The 25504-nt window shown below is 36.4% G+C and overlaps 1 protein-coding gene across 9 annotated transcripts in view; it reads left to right on the forward strand.

The window, feature by feature from the left end:
* Positions 1-25504, forward strand: part of LOC127518549 (diacylglycerol kinase gamma) — a 132502-nt gene that overhangs the window by 56540 nt on the left and 50458 nt on the right. For 7 of the 9 annotated variants that reach the window (XM_051905368.1, XM_051905369.1, XM_051905370.1 and 4 more), the window contains 15 exons: positions 1763-2017; positions 2245-2391; positions 4364-4413; positions 4799-4873; positions 4967-5086; positions 5174-5291; positions 5570-5658; positions 6726-6797; positions 7647-7763; positions 8417-8515; positions 9713-9820; positions 9932-10005; positions 12078-12152; positions 18746-18831; positions 22672-22761. In XM_051905368.1, the coding sequence (XP_051761328.1) occupies positions 1763-2017; positions 2245-2391; positions 4364-4413; positions 4799-4873; positions 4967-5086; positions 5174-5291; positions 5570-5658; positions 6726-6797; positions 7647-7763; positions 8417-8515; positions 9713-9820; positions 9932-10005; positions 12078-12152; positions 18746-18831; positions 22672-22761 (1575 nt within the window). The remainder of the gene's footprint in view (positions 1-1762; positions 2018-2244; positions 2392-4363; positions 4414-4798; positions 4874-4966; positions 5087-5173; positions 5292-5569; positions 5659-6725; positions 6798-7646; positions 7764-8416; positions 8516-9712; positions 9821-9931; positions 10006-12077; positions 12153-18745; positions 18832-22671; positions 22762-25504) is intronic. The other 2 variants (XM_051905373.1, XM_051905375.1) reach the window with 1 other exon arrangement.

The following is a 25504-nucleotide window of genomic DNA, read 5'->3' on the forward strand; positions in this document are numbered from 1 at the left end:
ATGGACTGTCTGATATCCATATTTAGCTCCGCATATTTCATAAAATAAAGCAACTCCAGTTTTTCGTGATTTTGGGCTCGGTGCTACAAGTCCGGGGCTATTAGCCTAGCCTGGCCCGATGAAAGCCCTGGCTTGCACTGGCCCGACAGTGGAAAAGCGTCTATTTATTGCTTAATAAGAAACACTTATTATGTCAGTGATAATTCTGCCATATTAATCTGTCCTGACTGACTCCGCTCATAAACTATCCAAGCTATCTTTTCCTCTGTCCGTCTTGCTTTACTCCTTTTCCACTTTACTTTGACCCCTGTGTCTGCAGAGCCCAAGTCCATTGATGCAGGCATCTCTATACAGACCGAAGTGGCCTGTGCACCCATAACAGGTACCACAGCAAGTGCGGTGTGATTTGATTGGACAGAGACTTGCATCGCGGCTGTGACTCCCTTCAAACGTGTGACTTCACCTAGTGTTGTTATGTGTTGTCTTGGTGTGTCTTGGCAACTCTTTTGATTTATTTGTGTTGATGTCAAACAAAGCAACCAGTGATTGATAGGATTTTCATCAGTGGTATCAGGTCAACCACTGTGTGACTGTGGTGACAATCGTCATGTATGTCAGTACTTGCTAAGCACCATCAGCTTCCTCCTCAGTACCTTGTGATACTAAGCATTTCTACCATGAAAAGTTCAAAGCACTGTGCACGGGCAAACTGACCAGTAACAACAAGCAATATATGAATCTGAAAACTATAACTCAGTGGGTCTCATTCACTAATATGTGTGCACAAACTTATTTATGTGCGCAGAATAGCTTCTCGTGCAAAAAGTCTGCCGGGTTCATAACAGGCGTGTACACAAATTTTATTCTAATATTCATGAATCCAGTTTATTCTAAATGAGGGAGTTAGTCATAAGCATAATATGCCATCTCCATATAAGGGCTGTCCACACAAATTCTCCTTTACAGCCATTTGTCACTCTCTGCAAATGTATCCTTACTAAAGTGTCTCAGAGCAAAACGTATGAAACTTTTATATATGCCCTAGGGGCCGCAAGGGTATCTGTGGGTAAACTTGAGAAAAAATAAAAAGATTTTACAAAAAGTATTTTTATAAATAAATAAATATATATATTTATATGCAATTATAATATATTAATATATATTAATATGCAAGTTTTATAATGTATATAAGTTTATTTTTATTATTTTTAACAACATTTAAAAATTTGGGTTTGGTAAGATTTTATTTTTTAAATAAATTAATACTTTTAAATAAATTAATAATTTTACACAAATGCTGTTTTTTTTTTTTTTTACTTTATATTTATAAAAGAATCCTGAAAAAAATGTATCATGGTTTCTACAAAAATATTAAGCAGCACAACTGTTTTCAACAAAATAATATTGTTAATAATAATTATTGAGAACCAAAGCAGCATATTAGAATGATTTCTGAAGGAATAAATTACATTCAATATAATTAAATTATGTTTGTTTAAAATATATTAAAATAGAAAAGTTATTTTTTAATTGTAATAATATTTCACAATATTGCAGTTTTTACTGTATTTTTCATCAAATAAAAGGTCTTGGTGTGCAAAATTAAAAAATGCACATAAATATGTGTGTATGCACAGTCAGTGAATGAGACCTTTATCCTTATCCTTTTCTTTTGTATCACGCTCTGTTGCTTCCTTTCTCATTTCAGATTATCACCTTCATTCTCCTCTGTTTTTTTTCTGTACCATTTCTTTTTCTGTAGGTATGAATGGGAAGAGTATTTTGAGCGCTATGAGCCGACATACATCAGAGAACTCTGCAGGGATCACTCCAGGCTCAGGGGCCACCACATCACCCTGCTCCTCCCGCTCCTCCTCACAGCGATCAGGCACAGGAGGCCACACACCCAGAGGCCCCCACCGGTCGCCCGGCACGCAGCCCAAACCCCCAGCGGGCAGCAGCAGTAGCAATGCTTTGGCTCTCTCCAAGACCACAAACTCCCCACGCCTCTCCCCAGGTCAGACTCAAGTACAAATGAACAAACTTGATCTTCGCCACACTTGCTCACACATGTAATCCAAGACAAGGGAATACAGAGAATTGCTTATGAAGCAATATTGCCTGATCAGAATCATGTTTTGTTGACAAATGTTTGTTAAAACTTGCACTCCTTGTAAAACAAGATGCTCACACACAAATATTTTGGTGTCATTACTAATAGACGTATAATTGGCATCCTTCCAGAGCGTAATCAATCTGAGAATCGTACATCTCTCCGGAGGAGTCCTTCTCCACAGAAAGGCTCTCCATCACCCCAAGTAGTCTTCCTTAAAGACATTGTGTGCTACTTGTCTCTGCTGGAGAGGGGGACGCCAGAGGACAAGCTTGAGTGTAAGTTGGAGTCGAAATTATTCAAACATGCTTTTTCTGTAAGCATTTTTTGTTTAATCTAAGCTGTGTTTGGGAAATTTTTAGAAGGATTAATTTGGTCATATATTTTTAAAATATTAATAATTGATTTAAGGAGCTTTTTCATGTTAAAGTTAAAGCTAAAAGTTTTTCTTTGGTATGATAGTTTATCAGATGATCTTGAGGTCACTTTAACTTGTTTCTTCCTTCAAATCTTTTTATTTACATTAAAACAAAATATCCTATATCCACACTGGCATTTATAATAGTCCTTTTATGATTGTTGCTTGTCAGACTGTACGAATATGATCCTCATGTCACACTGTGGGATCTCAGCTGTCATTTATGTCAGACTGTACAACAATCAAGACGCGTTAAAAACGGACGCGCGCTTGAAAACTTGTCCGGAGTTTTACATCATCCACCCATACACGTTCGGTGACTGTGAGCTGCATTACACGCGGGACTGAAATGGTGGCTAACAAAGAAATCTCTAGCATTAATTTTGATCACGGCTTATCTTGAAAAACAAAGACAATTTGACGTTTGTCGTAGGAGTAGTCACACTGCAGGACTGTGCGGCAAATGTTCTGACTCTGCCAGAATTTCGTCGGAGGTAAAATTTGATCGCAACGATCATTGGCTGTTGGTTAACATGTCAAACTAGCGATCAAAGACTACAGATTTTATCTTAGGATTATAAGAATCTTTTAGGACTCTCAAAATTTGTCTCAGACAACCAAATCGTGGCCAAAATCGCACAGTGTGGACCCGCCTGCCAGTGTGGAAGTTCCTATAAAGAAAACAAAAATATATTTTAAGTAATTTTGCAAATTACTTCCCCTAAACCAATCAAGCCAAACCACAGAAAGCACAATATTAGTCACAAACATGTGAAAAGTCACCTCATTGTTGGCAGCTGTCACAAAATTCATTTCTTTACTCACAATACATATTTAGACACAGTATATGCAAGGTAGATATGGATCTTTGAAATATTAAAGCAAAGTTCATTTCATTTCAGTCACTGTAGCCTCTGTGTCAGCATAATTTCTCATACCACACATCAGTTAAGTAAAACCATCTAATAAACTTGAACTGTTCCAAAATTATAGCAAGGCATTTTTATGTCTATTTATGCTCACAAGACTGCATTTATTTGATAAAAAAAAAAATACAATAATATTATGTCAATTTAAAATAATTAAAATTTTAAAAATAATTTTAAAGATTATATTTTAATATTTTTTTTAATTAAATTTTTTTTCTGTGATAGCAAATTACTCCAGTCTTCAGTGTCACATGATCCTTCAGAAATCATTCTAATATGCTGATTTGCTGCTCAAGAAATGTTTCTTATTATTATCAATGCTGAAAACAGTTGTTCAGCTTAATATTTTTTATGGAAACATTTTTTTTATAGGATTCTTTCTTTTAAAAAAATAGCGTTTATTTAATATAGAAATATTTTGCAACATTATAAATGTCTTCACTGTCAGTTTTGATCAATTTAATGTGTCCTTGATGAATAAAATAATTAATTCCTTTAAAAAATCATTCTATAGTAGCTATAACTTACTATCTATGAGAAATGAATCTGTTTGAGTTTTACATGTAGATACACCCAACCACACCTTTGTCAATCCTGCGTTTTAACGCAGATTTCTGACCAACACATAGTGAGAGCGACAGAAAGAGACTTCCAGAATTCCTCTCCCTTTCATTCTGTAAAGGCTTATCTCTGCTCCTGTCCTTGTTTGCCATTGAGTTAGCATAGACAAGCTTTCTTTAGCATAGGAAGTTATTTCTGCCTAAAGCTAATCCTCACTAGCCGCTTCAGTCTGTCCATAGATAACCTGGGCTCCAGATGCTAGCATGGGGTCTGTACTTGACAAATGTTTTTCACACTACAAAAACATGCAGTCTCTTATCTTTCACTTCTCTCACCCTAAAGTCATGTTCAGGCTGTACGACACAGATGGCAATGGCCTGCTGGACAGTTCGGTAAGTGCTAAATCTCTGTTAAAATGTGGAATGGTGAAGTGTCCACAATTGTAACTTGGTTAGATTTTGGTTAGAGTTAATAATGCGGTACACGTTTAATGTGGGATTAATACAGTTTCTGTGTGTGCTGTCATTGTGTTGGGTTGATAGTAATTTCTTTTGGATTATGTAATATTATTATCATCCTCTCATTGATTCTGTTTCATTCATTTTAACACTCTCAGGCATTGATGATTCAGAGACTGACTCACATATTGATCTTTTCATTTGAAACGTTAAACTGATATTTAGAGGGAGCTGTAAATATCAGGCTGTTTGAAAAGTGACTTTGAAACTTTATGCTTTATTGTCTATAAGGTCTAAAGCATTATATCTGTCGATTTAGGAGCTTGACCGTATAATAAACCAGATGGTCCATGTAGCTGAGTACCTGGAATGGGACTCTACAGAACTGCGGCCGGTATGAATCAATTTAATCTTTACCACCAGGCCGTCCCATCATGCATAGTGGAATCCATATCTCATGGTCCCTTTTTAATGTCTAATATTGTAGATACTCAAGGAGATGATGGAGGAGATTGACTATGACAGGGATGGAACGGTCACACTAGAGGAGTGGATCAGAGGAGGAATGACCACCATACCACTCCTGGTACTGCTGGGAATGGAGACGGTGAGGAATAAAGTAATTGTTATAAAAAGTAAACAACACATAAAATTGTAGTAAGTCAATTCCTGTTTTTCTTTCACAAATGTTCAGAATGTACAGGAAGATGGGCAGCACGTATGGAGACTTAAGCATTTCAACAAGCCAGCATACTGTAATTACTGCCACACTATGTTGTTAGGAGTACGAAAACAGGGCCTTTGTTGCTCACGTGAGTATGTCTGTCTATCTATCTATCTATCTATCTATCTATCTATCTGTCTGTCTGTCTGTCTGTCTGTCTATTTGTCTGTCTGTCTGTCATTTTGTGTCTGTTGTTTTGTCTAGCTATATGTCTGATTATCTCTATTTCTATCTGTTTATTCTATCTATCTGTATTCTTTGAAATTTGATGTATCTTAACCTGAAGATGTGTAGTTTTTCCATCTGAAATGTTTCCCTTCAGTCTCTCACTCTCCATCCCTCACAGTCCTGTTTTTTGTTTGGCAGTATGCAAGTACACAGTTCATGAGCGCTGTGTGTCCAAAGACATTGCTCCTTGCATTAGCACCTACGCCAAGTCCCGCAGACACACCAATGTGAGTGCATAAACAGCAACACACTGCACACTTATAAATGAACACTTCTCCACTTGTTTTAAACTGAATGTTTTTTTTTTTCTGAATAATTTACAGCAGGGCCAGAAATAATAAATTCATAATTAAGTGTAGAGCTAATAGTTTAACAAACACACTGTTCTATTATTGGTAGAAGATTTGTGTTATGATTATTCTGTCCACTGACCGCAGTCCAGTTCAGTTTTCACCCTAAGGCAACTTCCCAGACCCTTAACTCTTGGTTAAATCTCAAAGTAATGTTCTGTAGACATGTCAGGAAGGTTATGAGAACATCCTGTGTGTAACGATTTTTTTCAGTACTGAGGATTAGAGGGAAAAGTGTGAGATCACGCAACGCTGTTTTAATAATCACTGACACCTCTTTAGAACTTACACTCCCCATGCAGTAACTACCACAGAGATGGAAGACACTAAGCTCAAAATGTTGTCATTATATTATGATTTTCCAGAATGTGTTATGTGATGTGTTAAGTGATGTGGAGTGTAAAAAGCAATTAAATTGCATTAAACAGTGAACATACCAGTTATCACGGTTAAGGTGTTTATTAAGAATTAAAAATGTTTAAAAAGTAATGTGCTGTAAGATTATTCATTAACCCTGTAACATTCGGTGTGGAATGAGCAGACAGAGGAGCGGATCTACGTGCAAGAACATTTAATAACAGAACATCTAATAACAGAACATTTAATAACAGAACAAACGTTAACGACTGATAACCAAGAGTGAACACAAGGACTATAAATACACAAGGAAGACTAACTAAACAAGGTAACAAGGGGGCGTGGCAGATAGGAAACACCTGGGCTGTGTCCGAAATCGACCCCTATACCCTTAAATAGGGCACTATTTGAGGGGACAGCCATTTGTAGTGGTGTCCGAAACCATAGTGGACGATCTTGGGTGCACTCATTCAATCCCACAATGCACCGCAATAAAGAGTGTACAACCGATGCACGCTCGGCGGCTAGAGAATACCCATAATGCACTGTGAGAGTCGCGCGCTGAATGAATTCCCGTGTCTCGCCAGGAGATGGCGCCCGCAGCTGAATCAATCATCCATTCATTTTCCAAACCGCGCTGGTCCAGCATTATCATACAGGTATAAATTCCTTTTTAATTGATCATTAAATTGTTTAAAAGGTTTGAACATGCTAGTACAACATAAATATTCATTACTACTGGAGCTGCCAGTTTCCTACATTTCAAAAGATTATTAAACAACAGCACAAACTATGCGAAATCGGCAGCCCTTCCGGTGCACTCAGTGTCCGAATTCACTCACTTGTTTCATTCACTCCTTCTAGTGGACTATATTAGTGGAGTAATGTAGGGAATAGTGAATGAGGGTATAGGGGATGATTTCGAACACAGCACTGGAGAACTAAAATCAACATGAAAAACTACAATGAACTACAATACAAAACACACAACAGAAAACATCATAAGAGTCCAGACACAGGGAATTTGTGACAAATCTTTTCTTTCGTAAAATTAATTTTTAGATGTTAGATTAAAGGAAAGATGCAATTTTGTCAGTTCCTTGCAGTTCTTCCTAAAGGGACATTTTGCACAGCTTTGACCAACAAAAATCACTGAATGTCTATGAAAACATTTGGATGCATTTCTCTTAAAAGTTTTGTTTTAGTACATTCCAACACTGATTATTATTTCTTTACTAATATCCTGTGTATCCAAGATGTTGAGGAACAGTTTGTGTCAGTACTGTAGCCGTTTTATGTGGGAATGAGAATTTTGAACTCATTTTCCATTTTGGAGTGATTGTTTTAGTGAGTAATGTAAAATGACATTGTAAATAGTTATAAAGTGCTCGTGGAAAAGCCTTGTAAATGCATGGCAGAGCAGGTAATATTTTCAGTAATGTGTAGATGGGCTTTTTAAGTATTTCACAACAGTAAATAATGACTCTCTCTTTTCAATGCCTTTCTAGGCTATGCAGCATGTTTGGATTGAGGGCAACTCCCCAACAAAATGTGACAAATGTCACCGCAGTATCAAGTGCTATCAAGGTCTAACAGGCCTTCACTGTGTTTGGTGTCAAATCACTGTGAGTATATACAGACATACTGTGACCAACAAGAGAAACTCTTATGTTTTAGTAACATTTTTTTGCAACCATACTTTATTTATTTATTTATTTTAAAGATCGTCACATAATTAGAATCCATCAATAGAATTATTTATACTTTTTCAAATATGATTCTGCATTTTATTTTTCTGCTTCAAGAGACCTTGAGCAAACAGAAAAAAAGACTGAATATAATTGTTTTTGTCTATTTTTGTAAAAAGCCATTTTTATGTAATACTTTTTCACACCACTTGGTGGTGTTCTTCACTAAGTTTCACAGCATTTAGTGGACATGGCTGATTTGTTTTAAAATAGCCTTTGTAATAAAGATAAGTGTCAGCACTTAACACCCATTCAAAAGCTTTTTCTCTGCATAATGATTTTTATTATCACATTATATGCTCCTGCATCATCTCAAGTATCTTTCCTGACAGTTTCAACTCTAAAACTGTAACTAATGTAATATCAAGTACAGATCCTGCTGTCTCCTTTGCTCCTAACATTTAATGTCTTCATACTAGGTTAAATTAGTGGGGATAAAGCCTAGAACAAAAGATCCAGACCATTCCAGTCTGTTAATCTGTCTTTCTCCACCACTCCTCATCTATATTTGTATTTTGTATTTTTTCCAGCTCCATAACAAGTGTGCGTCCAATGTGAAGCCCGAGTGTGATGGTGGACCGTTAAAAGATCACACACTCCTGCCCTCGTACATCTGCCCTGTTGTTCTGGTGAGTTAAGGTTTTCCCTCTGCACATTTATGATATGCTAAAATTTAAGATTTTTTATGGGTAGGTCGTCGACAAAATCTTCATGGGCCTCTTCTCCACTGGGAACAATGAGTAGTCTATAGTAGAGAGAACACAAGTTCCTGCATGCTGTCGTAGCTTGCAAATCTTTGAATATGTATACAAAAAGCAATGTTTTGATCTAACACAGAGATGGTATGTCACACTTATATCACAAAAGATATTGAACTGAGGCTCGACTTACACTCCTTGGTTATTTACTTTAGCCAGTTATTACATCTACAATGAAAAGTATTTTTGATTAAATGGAAGTGTGTTGTACACTTTCTGTCACAAAAATGAAGACAAATTATCCTGACTGGGAATTTACAGTAAGAAAAATGTGCATAAAGGATGTTGTGTTTTTTGGTGTACAGTCCCACCTTTCTCAAAATAATGAATAAACTATATATATATATATATAATAATATCTTGTCAGCAAGTATGACACAATAATCAAGGTTATCTTTAATTTTTTTTCATGTACACTACCATTCAAAAGTTTAGGGTCAGTAAGATTTTTTAAAATGTTTTTGAAAGAAGTCTCTTATGCTTATCATGGCTGCTTGTATTTGATAAAAATACAGTAAACAAAAGAAACATTTCTTAAACCAAATGTTGAAAACAGTTGTGCTGCTTAATATTAATATTTTTATTTTTGTGGAAAACATGACACATTTTTTCAGGATTCTCAGATGAAATTGAAAGTTAAAAATAACAGCATTTAGTTGAAATAGAAATCTTTCATAACATAAAGACATATATATATGTCTTTACTATCCCATTTGATAAATTGAATGCATCCTTGTTGAATAAAGTATTAATTTCTTAAAAAAAAAAAACTTTTGAGTGGTAGTGTATGTAATATATTTTATATGTAAAACATATAGAAAAACTCCTGCAGCACTTAGAAAGAACTTGAGACTTTATATAGTCTCTGCATTAGACACTGAACATGTCTGGTCTAACAACCTTGTAGAACGACCTGTAGAAATGGTAAAACATCAGTTCTTTCTGAAATGAAAGAGAAATAAAATAAAGCGAGACCAATTCTGAAATTACATTTGTCTTGTCATTTTATCTCAGATGTACATCCATCTCTCTTTTTTGCCATTTACTGTAATGTCTCTGTATCTGTAGGACCGTCAACCTGCTGTAAAAAGAGGTGAAGGAGAATCATCCCCCAGTACCAGCCCTGAGGACACCAGCCAGTGTTTCAAGTTCACCGGGGACGGTCAGGCACTGCAGGTGAGCTGGCATCAGACACACTCTAGGACTTCAAATCTCTGCTGTACGTGTGTGTGTGTGTGTGTGTGTGTGTGTTTGTTTGTAATTTTTTTCCCCCTCTCTGCCTTTAAGATAACCCCTCTGCCTGGAACGCACCCCCTTCTTGTGCTGGTTAATCCTAAGAGTGGTGGTCGGCAGGGTGAGAGGTAAACATCAAAAAGCTCAAACTGTTGCATCATCATTTTTCATATTCTCCAACCTTGTACTGCTGTAATGTTTCCAAAAAGGAGGTTTGTCTAACCATTTAAAGTCAGTCGAATCTGCATAAGCATGTTTAACAAAAGTCCCACTCTTTTTCTTGCTTACTGGCAGTGTCCTAAATACCATCAAAGCTAGCAGGAGACAGTAATGCTGTTTAAGGAGGAAGAATGTGGGTGTTGTTTCAGCTCTCACCACCCACTCAACGTCCTCCGGGAGACCAGTTTTGGGATTTTGTGCTGGCATCACCATAGCAACACAGTTTTAAATACCATTAATTGGCCGATTATCGTCCATTATTAGACATGTGCTCAAACAAAGACGTGATAACTGCCCTGGCCCCAAAAAAGAAAGACCATTTTGGTGGTTCTTTGATGCAAACAAAGGAAGAGAGTGGTCACCGTTGAATCATACTGTACTGAGTGTATTTTTCCACCATTTTCACCCTGAGCTGCATATTGAAAGCTTATTGGTTGGGGTTGACATTTGACTGCGCTCTTTTGTTCTTTGCACAGTGAATGAATGAAGTCTTCAGTGTTGATAAGTGCTCAAATTATCACCCCCACATAAAAGCATAGCTTGTGACGCACCTCAAAACTAACAGCTCTCTTATTTCTCTATCTCTCTTTTCCTCTCTGTGTGTCTTTGCATGCTAAAGGGGCAGAGTAGCTAACACAGTTAGAAGTGAAGGACATTGCAGAGTCCTCAATAATCATTTTATTACTTCAAGGTTATTGAGGAGCACTGCTGCAACAATGTGCAATCTGTGTGTGTGTGCTTCTGTTTTTCTTAACTCCATTGATTCCCAGAATTGTGTCGATTTTTCATAATGAAATGGAATGATGACGTTTTAAGAATACAATTCCTCCATATGTGTGTCTATCTGGGTCTTTTCAAGGAACAGTTCAACCAAAATAGAACATTCTGTCATCATTTACTCATCCATGTTGTTCCAACATTAGAGCTGCAACTAACAATCTGTTGATTTTTTTTTTTTTTTTTTTTATCAGCTGAGGGGAAAAGGCCAAATGTTATTTTTTGAATTGTACTGAAAGATTTGATTCTGTTATTCCAAATCAAGCCAATTTTCTCTATTAAAAATGTGCAAAAGCTTAAAAGGTTTAAAATATGAACATTACATTATAAACAAACAAAAATGCACAGTTTTGAAGCAGAAGGACGCTTTGAATCACTATAGAACGATAACAGGTAAGTAGAATCATCATGGAAATACACATATTTCTTTTTCCTGTAAACTGGACTTATTTGTTTTCCAGTTACATTCCAGTTAATCCCATTACAGTTACAGATTACAAAAATATTTCATCATAATTTAAATGTAATCAATTGTTAATGTTGTCACATTTTCCTGGTTAAATAAACAAGGAAAATGGAATAAAAAGGATATAGAAAGAAACCAAATACAGTACAATTCTATTTAGTATTTTTACATTAACAATGGTATTAATGTTCTGTTTTTTAAAACAAAGTGTAAATGTCAGGTTAGTGTTTTTAAGCATTTTTACATTTATTCCAAAATAATAATTCATGAGCAGATTATTCAGACCTTTTGTGTGAAGCGCATCAGTGATTCTTTGAAAAGATCCGACTCAAAAGAATGATTTGTTTATGAATTGAACATTGCCATTCTCTCATGAACTCTCATGAGGGTGCCAAGGAGAGCTAGGATGGATGTGAAGATTTTCTATACATAATAACATTTATATTTTATAATATTTTTTTGTCCTTTTGGAGCTTGTCACCTCCAAAGCTTTACTTCATGATTTTGTACAGAGTGACCAGGATATTCTTCAAAAATTCAACTTTTGTGTTTGATGGAAGAAAGAAAGTTATTTGAGTTTGGAATGACATTGGAATGGTTGGTAAATAATGACAGCATTTTTATTTTTGAGTGAATTATTTTGAGCCTTTTATCATAATGGAAAGTGATTACATGTTTAAAAATGTCATTCCTCTGTGTGTCTTTAAATGCTTTTCTGTCCTCATCTGTCTTCATCAGGGTGCTGCGGAAATTCCAGTACCTGCTTAACCCCAGACAGGTGTACAGTTTGGAACAAGGAGGACCCATGGCGGGGTAAGACAACTAAAAGCCACCATCATATTTCGATGGAGATATGTGCGAATAAAAAAATTTTTTGAGTCATGACGGAATTGCTCAAAAACAGTTTGACATTCTCATGTTGATTTGTTCTGGCATGGCTCTGTCTCTCTCTTATTCTTTTGCTTCTACAAACCTGCAATAAAGTGAGCCAACCTGCAATCAACTAGTCTGAGGGAGGTACCGCTCACAAAGTGAAGCTGACTTTGAGAGACCTACAAGACATTTACTATGACTCAAGCAGCCCCCTGCTGTGTAAATATTCATTCAAGTGATAAATGCACTTCTGAGCCTGTCAGTCATGATGAGGCTTCCTCTTTAAGCAAATATATATTGTACTAAATCCTCTTCGCCCATATAGCCTACCCCACCTGGACCAGCTCAGGGTCGTTCAAATTGTAGCATAGCAGTGGAATCTAAAATCTAACATTTTGGCACATACTCCACCCCATGGCTGCTCTTAGCCAACTGATCAGATCACTCCTAAAGAAGCCAACACAGGCTCATTGGAAAAATGTACCCGTGTCAACATTTTTGCAAAACACCAAATACGTACCAATACGCAGAGCTGGGTAGTAACGGATTACATGTAATCTGGATTACGTAATCAGATTCCAAAAATTAAGTAAAAATTAGACTCTTGCTCTAACTACTTTTTTAAAATACTCGTAATCAGACTACAGTTACTTTTTTGTGGATTACATGATTACATATTATTTACACAATGGCAGTAGGTTGTTCACAATTCATTGATTCTACTAATTCTTCATTTTTTTTAACGTTTATATTTTTTTCATAATAAACCTGCCGCTTATATACGTTCGGTTTGTGATTCTTCAAGTTTTTCCGGCGGTGAGGGGAGAAGTGTGGAATCATGCAAAGAAATCAGCAACAACAAGAAATGATGGAAAATGGAGGGAAACACAGCCTTTAACCACTGGATTTACATCTCAATTCAGAACTGGATGTACATCTCAATTCAGAACTGCGGTGATACGTACAAACTTCAACATAACAAAACGTTGCCATATTCACGTTCATCTGTTCCGGGAAAAACTAAACACGCTTTAAGCGCCACTCACTGGACATTTCACTTTGAAACTGTCGCGAAACGTGCAGGACGCAACGTATTTTGCATTTTGCAAAAATGTTGACACAGGTACGTTTTTCTAATGTGCCTGGGCTGAAAGAAACATTTTGTTGCTTTTTCAGAGCTCAGGAGACCTGTTATGATTTAAGTATCAAAGGTTTGTCCTAAAATTTCCTAGGAAATATAAATGAAAATGAGAACATATGGTAAGAATACAGAGCAGTGTTATTTTAGTATTGTTTATATGTGATTATAGTATTTTTAGTATATATGTAGCTATTTTGAAATAGCTTTTATTTTTATATTTTATTAGTTTTCTTTTTGTATATTTTTATTTCAGTTTTAGTGATTTTAGTACTTGAATTTAAACTGATTTATTTTGGTTAGTTGCCAAGGCAGCATTTCTCATTTCCATTTATTTTATTTCAGCTTTATTTCAATTATTTACTGAAAATGATTTTTAATAGTTTTAATGTTAGTTACTGTAACATTAACAACACTTATATAGAGCAATATATTTAATGAAGATATAATAGATTAGATCATTTGACCATGAAAGAACCTGACAAGAAATTATTTTAACATCTTAAACCAGCCTAAGATGGTTTGCTGGTCTTAGTTGGTCTCTCAGGCCCTGTTTACACCTGGTATTAAGATGCGGTGAGTGCGTGTTAGAAATCAGGAATGGTGAGAGGACATTGTGCTAGGTACGTTTTTCGCCTTCAAACCAATTTGGGTCTTCAGCTGACAAAGTTTAAATCCCGTCTGGCTAGCATTGCATTATGTTATGATATTACACGTTAAGTCAGTAGGTGGAGAGTAGGTGGTCTTTTGCGGCTGTTCGAACACATTCGACCATATGAGCGTTTACACTACAAAAACAATTCGGATGCGTTTTCGACTACCTCTGGAAGTGGTCGAAAGTGGACAAGATCAAAACGTTTTACACCCTGTTTACACCTTTAGCGTCGTCCATTTGTGATCCGATCGACAAAAACGCATCTTAATACCAGGTGTAAACATTGCCTCAGGATGGTCTGTTAGCTGATTTTAGAGAGGTTTTGGCTGGGTTTAGTCAAGCTTTTAGCATTTATATTGTCAAGCATTTATAGTCAAGCATTTATATTGAAATCTTAGACCCTGCAAATCTGAGCACAGTTTTGAGACATCTAGATCTTTTTTAGAGTCTTTTTCTAAAGAGAAAAATCTGAGAAGCAGAAGACACAATTTGTTTTCCATTTAATCCCTTTGCTGTCTAGGAGAAACAATTCAGATATTGAGGAGATGTCATCTGTGCTTTTCTTTGCTATGAGCTCTTCACTTCCACTGCATTGTGCTTTTATACAGTTAAACATACTTTAAACCCACTCAAAGCACACGAGTACATTCTGTGCAGCACCCTGCAGTTGTGCAACAGCGATTCTCCTTCAGGAAAAAGGAGAGAGAGAGAAATGAAGGAGAGTGAAGTACAGAGCAAAAGCAATGTTCGTTCCGCGGGAAAGCAGGCTAACCTTCCGTCCTAGATCCCCCTCCCACCACAAAATTTTCTGTAGTCACGACTAGAGTGCTACTCATCATGAGACCATTCAGAGAGAGAAAGGGACTGAGGATTGTATGACACTGATGATTTCACTCATGGAGAACAATATGATCATATATTAAATTCTCTTTCTTAAGCACTTAGCTAATTCATAAGCTTTTTTGATGTGATATTTTCTAATCTTGTTAAAGTGTTAGTTCACCCAAAAATGAAAATAATGTCATTTATTACTCACCCTCATGTCGTTCTACATTCGTAAGGCCTTCATTCATCTTCGGAACACAAATTAGGATATATTCTTAAATCCGATGGCTCAGTGAGGCCTGCATTCAAAGCAATGACATTTCCTCTCTCAAGATCCATAAAGGTACTAAAAACATATATAAAGCGACGAGAATACTTTTTGTGCGCCAAAAAAAACAAATAACGACTTTTCAACAATATAGTGATGGGCCGATTTCAAAACACTCCTGCGGAGCTTTACGAATCGAATCAATGACTCGGATCTCCTATCAAATGGCTAAACTGCTGAAATCACGTGACTTCGGCGCTCCGATTCACTTATTCGATTCGCAAAGCTCCGAAGCAGTGTTTTGAAATCGGCCCATCACTATATTGTTGAAAAGTCGTTATTTTGTTTTTTTGGTGCACAAAAATATTCTCGTCGCTTTATAATATTAAGGTAGAATTACTGAACTCACATGAACTGTTTTAAATATGTTTTTAGTAGCTTTATGGATCTTGAGAGAGGAAATGTCATTGCTGTGAATGCAGGCCTCACTGAGCCATCGGATTTAATGAAAAATATCTTAATTTGTGTTCCGAAGATGAATGAAGGTCTTACAGGTGTGAAACGACATGAGGGTGAGTAATAAATTACATTGTTTTCATTTTTGGGTGAACTAACCCTTTAATGACTGCCATTGTTCGTAGAAACAGCTCCTCATTTATACAAAAAGAGAAAAAGCAACCAAAATGCAGTCCATACATTATACATTAATGTTATATTTGAATAGTAGTAAACGTATCCCTTATTAGGGCCCGAGCACCGACCCTATTGTAATTGCTCTGTCAATTATTCTTCTCCGAAATGAATCGCATTTTTGAGGGCCTAAACATGCTCGAAATCTCATGAAACTTTGCACACGCATCAGAAGTGGTGAAAATTTACGTCTGATATTGGTTTCAGAATAATGTGTGACAAAATGGCTACAAAATTTCAATTAAGCACCCTTCGCGCTACGTTTCACGTACAAGTATGAAATTCAGTAAACACATCTAACAGCCCAATACCTACAAAAAGTCCTTGGGTGCAAAATCTGACAACCCAACAGGAAGTGAGATATTTTGAATTTTCTCTGCAAAAATTTTACAGTTTTTGACATTTCCAGACATTGTATTTTAACGAAACTCCAATTACTCACCCTCATGTCGTTCCACACCCGTAAGACCTTCGTTCATCTTTGGAACACAAATTAAAATATTTTTGATGAAATCCGAGAGTTTTTTTTTATCCTCCATTGAAAGCAACAAAATTCCAGTTTTGACTGGAAACAGTGAAGTTTAAGTGATGAAAGTTTTGGCACATCCAACTGTTAATTTCATCAACGCGTTGGCACAGGGAGTCAATGGGGCTGTAGTCATTAGGCGATAAATCTGGGTGTCATCTGCATACGATGGAACTCAGTGGTCACCAAAACGGTTTGGTTACGAACTTTCTTCAAAATATCTTCTTTTGTGTTCCACAGAAGAAAGTAAGTAACACGCAACATGAGTGTGAGTAAATGAGGACAGATTTTTTTTTTTTTTTTGAGTGAACCGTCACTTTAAGGTTGAATCCTTTATGGTCAATTGATTGTGTCGCTCTGGATTTAAGTGTCTGTAAAATTAATAAATGTAAATATTATGTGTATCATCAGTACAGCTTCACTGTTTACACTTAAATTGATTATTTTGTTTCAGATATTTCAGAACAAACAACATTGAATGGGCTATGTTATTCTCTGATCTTTCTTTTCAATCTCTTGGTCATTTCATTGTGAAATATCGGAACTGATGATTGACACTCAGGGGTCTGAGTGATCAAAAGATGGAGAGATGAAAATAGACAAGTGTGTCTGAGCTGAAGAGGCCGCTCTTATAGCATTATATAGAGAAAACACAGATTGCTCAAGTGTCTGTTCTCTGTTGGAGAAGGAATTGTTTATGCAAACCCCATCACTACAACAGCAACATTGCCATTTTAAACAGACTGGCACTGGTACATTACAAATTTATCTGGAGCAGCGCTCATTTAGTCAGGCTGAAACATGATTCCAGCTCAAGCCTGTCCAGAACCACAGCCGTGTTCCACTTGTGTTACTCGTCCATTGAACTTCAGCGAAGTGGACAGTGTTGTTGTTGAAATAGTTTGAGCATTTCTATGGCACTACAGCAACAAACCTGAGAAGGTACAAAAAAACAGAACTGCTTGAATCCAATTGACTGCATTGTCATTGTAAATGTAGTGGCACATTTACTCGTCTGTTTTGCTCTCGTCCTGCATACATAAAACATGCTGCATTGTCAGAGCCCATCAAAAGAGGTTACACAGTATTAATATTTCAGACAGTTGTGTGACTGCTCTGCTGGTGTATTACGCTCAGTGCTATAGCAGATCCCACATGTGCCTGTATGCAGGATATGTCCTAGACTCACCCATGTGCTGCAGTACATGCTCCTGACCAGCAGAGGGTGGTGTCTTCTTCAGCCTCTGTCCCGCTCCGTTGTACTTAACTCTGAATGTTCAGTGAAGACATGGAGCTCAAGTGTTTACAGATTTATATAGGTCTAAGTTTGTAATCAGTAAAAAAAAAATAATAATAATTAATACTTTTATTCAGTAAGATCACATTAAATTGATCAAAAGATACAGTAAAGACATTTATAATGTTACAAAAGATTTGTATTTTAAAAAAATGCTGTTGGGTAAACGTCTATTGCGGTGAATGGGAGATGACGGCAAATATAATTTTTGTATTTCCATTTGCTCCAATAGCAAAAGAAAAAATAAGTGATAGCTTTCGACGACTTTCCAAATAAAAGGAAAAAATATAGATTGATTACAGCAGTCAGAAGAGAGAATGATATCAAATTTGCCGTTGTATTAGAAACACTTAATTTGGGGTTTTTTTGTTGTTGTTTTTTGTTTTTCTATTTACTGCCAAGCTAATATAACACAAAGTGTAGTATTATAAATGTGTATTACATTTTTTTTTAAAAATGAAACTTTACTATGTTTTCGATATTGATAACTGTGGAAACGTACCATCACAGGATCTTGTGACACTGAAGACTGGAATTTGCTAATGAAAATTCAGCTTTTCCATTACACAAATAAATTATATTATACAATTTATTAAAATAGTGTAAACATTATTTATTTAAAAATGTTTAATGTAGTTTAATATATTTGTTTTTGCACAGTTAGTCAGCTGTTTCTGCTTCTGTGTCTTAAAATCGTACTACTTTTAAAATTTAATACTACTTTTTTCAGTATTGAGAAATTTAGAAGCTTTATTCATTCAGTGCTTTGCTCACAGCTCAAGGTCACTTCACAAACAAATAAAAAGTGAGCAAACTTTTAGGACACTTTTTAGTAAACCTTAACAGTCAACAGTGACAGTGGCTTCACAGTCAAAAAAGGCTTTAGTTGAGATTTAAAGGAAGAGATGTTTTGGAGGCTCAATGGGTTTGAATTCCAGAGATTTGCTCCCATGACACTGAATGGGAAAAACATAAATCTTCTGTAACATCCTTCAGATCAAACATACTGCATTAAAAAGTAAACAGTACATTGCCATTGGGGAATACTGATCATTTTAATTATAGGACTAAGGAAAGCTTTCATGCAAATACATGAAAAGGAAGCCACCATCTCTTTGTTTTTATGTCTCCCAGGCTCAACTTTTTTCGAGACGTGCCTGATTTCCGTGTGCTGGCCTGTGGAGGCGATGGATCAGTGGGGTGGATTTTGGACTGCATTGGTGAGTACGCATCAGCATCAGTGCTTTCCAGAGCTGTAATAATTAACATTGTTACATGGACTTAATAGCCCCTTAGACTAATGTAGCAGTAACACGGTACATGCATACGCAATACAAACTGCAGCAGTAGGCTCACACTGGGATTTCACACCGACAGCATTTCAGCTGCTTTGTAGAGGAAATAAAGTGATTTAAAGTGATTTTATTTTAAAGTGAATTTATATCTTTCAAGATTAGTGTTTGATGATATGGCCAAAGAAAAGCTTTCATTTGAGATACAGAATTTATATTGTCTTGCAGTTTTGATTTAAAAGACACTTAAAGGGGTACTTCACATCTGGCAAAAAACTTGGCTGCCTTTAGACCTTATGTAGCCCCATCCCTTTTCACCGCTGCGCTCATTGTTTTTGTCTTCCGGTTTGTATTTCCACAGCGATCTTACGTATTTATGAATGAACAGCTCGTTTTAAAATCTTCCCGGTCTACTGAAATTTGATAAGACATCTGCTTTAAACATTACAATGCTCATGATAACTTTCATTAACTCTAATCCACTTCACCAGTTAATTATTCTTTGACAGCGATGCCATAGAAATGTACAGAGCTACCGCAAAAACAGAAGTTCAAAGACAATATTATAAAGATGGCGGCGTGCTTGTTTCTCTGGCACATGTAGAAAGGTGAAAAAAAAAAATGATGAAATCGGTGCTACTTTGCCAAATAGGTAGGAAAACTTCAACACCCATAATGCACTGGGCATGTTGCCGACCAAGGCCACTCCCACCAGTGTGCTATAGATTCTCTTGATCAGAGTCAAATATCGCTTTGCTTTAGTAGGAAATACTTCTTAGCAAACTTTTAGTTATAATGGTGTCAACTTGTATTGCTCTCGGGTACAAAAATTCAAAGATTAAACGTTTAGCAAGAGCGAGTTACTTTCAGTTTCCAGTGTAGCATCCATCGTGTTGTAGGCAGTGGCTAAAGGATTAAATACGGAGCGAACGCCGCAATGGAAAACCTGAAAAAAAACTCTGTTTGTAGTCAACATTTCAAACTGAATTATCACAAATATAGTGTTTTAGGCCAAACGGAGGAAAAAACTGAAAGAAACTGCTGTTCTGTCAGTTCTGCCCAACCCCCCGAAGTAAAACACCATCAGGTAGAAAGCGGTTGCATTTTTAAAATAATGCTGTTTAAAGAGTAAACATAGTACCATACCATTTTTAGTGATAAACCTACTCTTACAGTAATTGTTCTGTTAATAACCTTGTCGTTTTGACTGTCCGTGGGCGGGGATACAAAAATGTGGAAGTATAAACTGTAGTTTTCATGAAATCCCTGGAGCTGTCAAAGCTATTGCTGACAAATAAATGTGAATTTCTCAGTCAATACAAAGAGGGTTAATATTTAATATTCAGTAATATTATCGATTTGATCAAAATTGTTTAATAATTGACTAATTGGCACTGTTATTGAACTGAATTGAATTAACACTGAACTGAATCTAACTGAATAACAACACCATTGTCTTTTTAGAGCTGCTTACAGCATGATTGGAATTTGTCTCATTTTTGTTGAAGTTTGCATCATTGATTCTGTTATTTCCGTTTATTGCTGTGAAGCTGCTCTGAAACAAACTGTATTGTATAAATAAAGGTGACTTGATTGCACTTTATATTTGCTGCTATTTTTCATCTGCATTTCCCCTAGGAGATCAATAAAGCATGTCGACCAATTCAGCTACAAACATTTGAACATTTGGACTTCCTTCCATGCGGTGCTTGACACAAGGCTGGCTCTTATTTAAGGCACATATAATCATGACGTTTAACCATCAGAAAGATCAGAAAGACAAATCATTGTTTCTAGGAAGCGCATTGACTCATCTGTGACCTCTTTCATATTAGTGAATGCAGGATAACAGTGGAGATATAATGGCCTGTCTTTCCCCCTCCTGACAGCCGTATTGATGTTAATGGACGAGCGCTGGAGAGGAACCAGTGTGGGCGGTGGTAGATATTGCCGCTAAGTGCTGATTTAGAATCAGCTTGGTCTCCAAACCTTTGGCTTGAAATTGCAATTGGCTGATGGTACTGAAACCTGAACTCAGATCAGAAGTGATGTGCTCTTTATCCCTTTAGAGACTCTTTAGCCTGGCAAATTGAGGCTGACAGGGACACGTCGGAGTTTGTCCTCCTAACGGCCCTAAAGTGATGATTTAGGAGCAGCTTTTGAATGAGAGATGCTCTGCGATCAGTCCTTGCTTGTTGTTCACCCACACAAGTTTGACTGGTATTAGAAAATGTCTGCTGCTGACGATTACTCAGAGAGCCCCTGCGGTTAGGCAGTACATCGCGCCATACGGACCAGCACCAAAAACAACGTCCCCGCAGTCCCTGTGCACAACGCAATAAGCCACACGGGGACCATCAGCATGAGGACAGAAAGATACAGTTCATCATGTTGCCTCTCTTTGGCGGATAGCACACACTGCTGTTTGTCTCAGAACAAGAGAAACAAACAAATCTAATGTGAATTATTGTAAGGATATTAGATAGGAATGATACACATTGATGCATGAAGAAGACATAGCCAGTGCTGTATACCTAACTTCAATGTTAGTTCAGGGTCTTCATCTAGGCCTTGTTATTAGAGCTGTGGAATATAATCATTTCTACAATGCTAATGTGAACGATTCTGCATCGATGCATAAAAACAAAATTGATTTTTAAATGTAATTAAATAGGCCCGTAATACATGTTAATGTGCTGTTTTATTGTAGATAAAGTAGGCTATTTGTTGCATATGCCCTTAGGAAGTAAAGCACTTGCATCTGATGTTTTGGTTTTTACTAATAGAACATGCATGAATGTGAAAATAAAGTGCAGGACATGCTTGATGTTAAATAGAGTTTTCATGCGCAATAAGCCACATAAAAGATATCAATGCGTTACTCGCGAGAGCACAGAAAGCCGCCTCTCTCTAACAGCATGTGAATTGTAATTTAATCGAATCATGTGGCAAGTGAAGATTCACACCTCTTCTTGTTACATATTGTTTAAAAAAGATTGTCATTTTTTTAAAGCCTGGCCAATAATAACATGTAGTTCCATATTAATGTAATTTAGCCTACTATTCAAAAATTTGGGGTCAGTAAGATTTTTTTGAAAGAAATTAATACTTTTATTCAGCAAGAATGTATTCAATTGATCAAAAGTGACAGTAAAGACATTTATAATGTTACAAAAGATTTATATTTAAAAAAAACTTTCTATTCATCAAAGAATCCTGAAAAAATTTATTAAAATTTCCCCAAAAAAATATTAAGCAGCACAACTGTTTTCAACATTGATAATAAGGAGAAATGTTTTTTGAGCAGCAAATCAGCATATTAGAATGATTTCATAAGGATCATGTGACACTGAAGACTGAAGTAATGATGCTGAAAATCACAGGAATAAATTAAGTTGTATTAAAATAAACAACAGTTATTTCTCAATATTACAGTTTTTACTGTATTTTTGATCAAATAAATGCAGCCTTGATGAGACAAAAACATTAAATAGTAACATTGAATAGTAGTGTACATTCTTGCAAATCCATTAAATATAGTCATATTTGAGGTCATATTATAGTCACATTTTAATTTTACTTACAGTAATAAACATTACTGCTAATGTTTGACCCCTGATTTGCACTAAATTGATTGGCAAAAGTTAAGAACCCCAGTTCTTACAATTTTCAAGAAACTCTGCACATTAAACACATTAAAACATTAAAGTATTTTAACATGAAAAATAACACACAGCAGCTTTATTAGCTCTCTTTGTTTCTCAACAGATAAGGCCAATTTTGCTCGGCACCCGCCTGTTGCCATCCTGCCTCTGGGGACCGGGAATGACCTCGCTCGCTGCCTGCGCTGGGGCGGAGGTGAGGAAAAAACAAGAGACTGTCCACCAGCAGTTGAAGGGAATTACTAAAAGCCTTTGAAATGAAACTTAAAGGGCTTTCCTTCGCAGAACCACTCGAGTTGAGATTAGGCTTTGAATTCTTTGAATCTAAGCGCAATCCTGTATAAACCCTTCAAAAGGATTTTAAAACTGCTTTCTTTTAAACATTTCCACACTCAACCATGAACAGAAGATCAGACTGTAATAATCAAACTTCCTCTAGTTAGCTGAATGCTCCAGTCACATGAATGAGAAAGCAGGATTTGTTAAGACCACACTTGATTTCAGGATTTTGATTCTGTGATCTTCATCACACAGATGACTGCGGCAAACACTTGCCCAGTTAAGCCAATTAAGTGTAAAATTAAAGGGATAGTTCAACCAAAGATCAAAATTCTGTCATCATTTGTCATCAGCACAAAAGGAGAACTTTTGAATAATGTGCTGACACCATAAAAGTAGTCTGTGTGCTATTTTACAAGTCTTTGAACTAGGGGTGTGCGATATAACGATTTTTGATCGTGGACGATTAAAATGTCTCCACGATCTGCTTATGAAGAAATATCGTAGTATCGTGCTACAGTGCTTTCTATCAGTTGCAGTTCCAGCGCCTCCGTCTCAGCATACTGTTCAACGTGACGTACATTCACGTCACATTTTAACGCAGCGGTAGAGTAATATTTGTGGGACACTTCAATCCACAAAAGTTTGTGATGCGTGGCTGTATATTAGAGATACGTGCAGGTCTTTAAAGTGACAGAGCAGCCTAATATTAACCATGCGGTCGCTTGTCCTTAAAGGGATAGTTCACTGTAATGTTGTTTCAAAACTGTATTAATTTCTTTCTTGTGTAGAACACAAAATAAAATATTTTGGAGAACGTGGGTTAGCCGGACAGTTGCTGGTCTCTATTGACTACCATGGTAGGAAAAACATAGTCACTATGGACCAGCAACTGTCTGGTTACATTCTTCAAAATAATTTTTGCACTTGACTGAGAACTTTAATACATTAGCTTTATTAAGAATCAATGTATAATTTATGCAGTGAAGTCTAGTGTTATATTTGTATATTTGTTCATTTAATTTTTTACTTGAATGCTACTGTTAAATACATCTAGCTGAAAAAATAAATCATTTTATTAATTTCATTTGTATAATGTGTAGCCTATGTTTTTCTTCTTTTTTAATAACAAAGATAAAATTAATAACAAATAATAACAAATAACATAAAAAATAATGACAAAGATTTTTATCTTCGCCACTTTGGCCTAAATGTCTGCCATTTTTAATTTTATTTTATATTTTGTTATTTTGTAAGGCTTTGTTTTTAAAATAGGGAAATTAGTTTGGCTGTAATGCTCAGTCACTTGCAAAATAGTAAAAACAACATGAAGAATCGTGATAAAAATTGGAATTGTGATTTTCCTGAAAAAAATCGCGATACGATATTTTTGCCATATCGCCCACCCCTACTTTGAACCACTGATTTGAAACAAATGATTCGTAAAGCTTCGAAACTTCATGAAGCAGTGTTTTGAAATCGCCCATCACTAGATATTGTGGAATAAAGTCGCTATTTTGTTATTTTTGGCGCACAAAAAGTATTCTCGCCGCTTAATAATATTAAAGTTGAACCACTGTAGTCACATGAACTGTTTTAAATATGTTTTTAGTAGCTTTATGGGCATTGAAAAAGGGAGCGTTATTGCTGGCGATGCAGGCCTCACTGAGGCATCAGATTTTATCAAAAATATCTTAATTTGTGCTTCGAAGATGAACAAAGGTCTTATGGGTGTGGAACGACATGAGGGTGAGTAATTAATGACAGAATTTTCATTTTTGGGTGAACTAACCCTTTAACAATAACAACACTGTTAAGAATTGTTTAACACCTTAGCATTCCTGTAAAATTAGCCTAAAACACCTAAAAAGGGCATACCCAAAGTAAATTGCATGCTGTTCTTGAACCATTTGGAGTATATGCATGGTTTTGGTCTCTTTTGAAAGGAATGTGTACCACGGGCAGTACAGTGGAACGCTAATAGCATAAAAATGAATTTGGTTAGTCATTTCTAACAGGAGATAAATAAATTATGCTTTGAGTATATATAGACTTGCCAATCACTTGCCAACAAGAGACCTGCACTAATTCATTCCCGTGTGATTACATATGTGTGTACTTGTTTAGATATGTGGGTTTATTCAGTAGGTTATGATAGAATGATATGCATCAGTGAGCCTGCGTCTGCTTGTAAGACAGGTGTGGATGGCCTTGTAGAGGCTGCTGAATTAATTGGCCTCGTATCAGTGTTTCCTGTGAGAGCATGTGTGCGGTTTGTTCAAGCGGGTAAGGTTTTGCATGAATGTATTCTTAATTCATTTGGCTGGTATCTGCTGTTTTTTCTCTCCATGTGAGTTGATTGACTGAAACACGTGTATCACCTGTAGTCAGTGAAGAGGCGCCATGTGAGCGTATGTTCATGTAACGTACAACTGGAAGTGTTTGCATGTCTGGTCCAGAAGGGTAGAGTGAGCACCTGGGTGTCTTCACACATGTTATATTTTGCTCCTTGGGTTGCCAGTCGGGAGTCAATATCCCCACCTGACTCACAGCATGGTCTCATTAAGAGATGGCGCCTCTATGATCGTGTTGTAACAAGTAGCCTCTGTATCCTACCCAATACAATTAGGAAGTAATTGCAGTTCATTTACCCCAGGTCT

The sequence above is a fragment of the Ctenopharyngodon idella genome, chromosome 9 (genome assembly GCF_019924925.1).
Source record: "Ctenopharyngodon idella isolate HZGC_01 chromosome 9, HZGC01, whole genome shotgun sequence".
Lineage (NCBI taxonomy): Eukaryota > Metazoa > Chordata > Actinopteri > Cypriniformes > Xenocyprididae > Ctenopharyngodon > Ctenopharyngodon idella.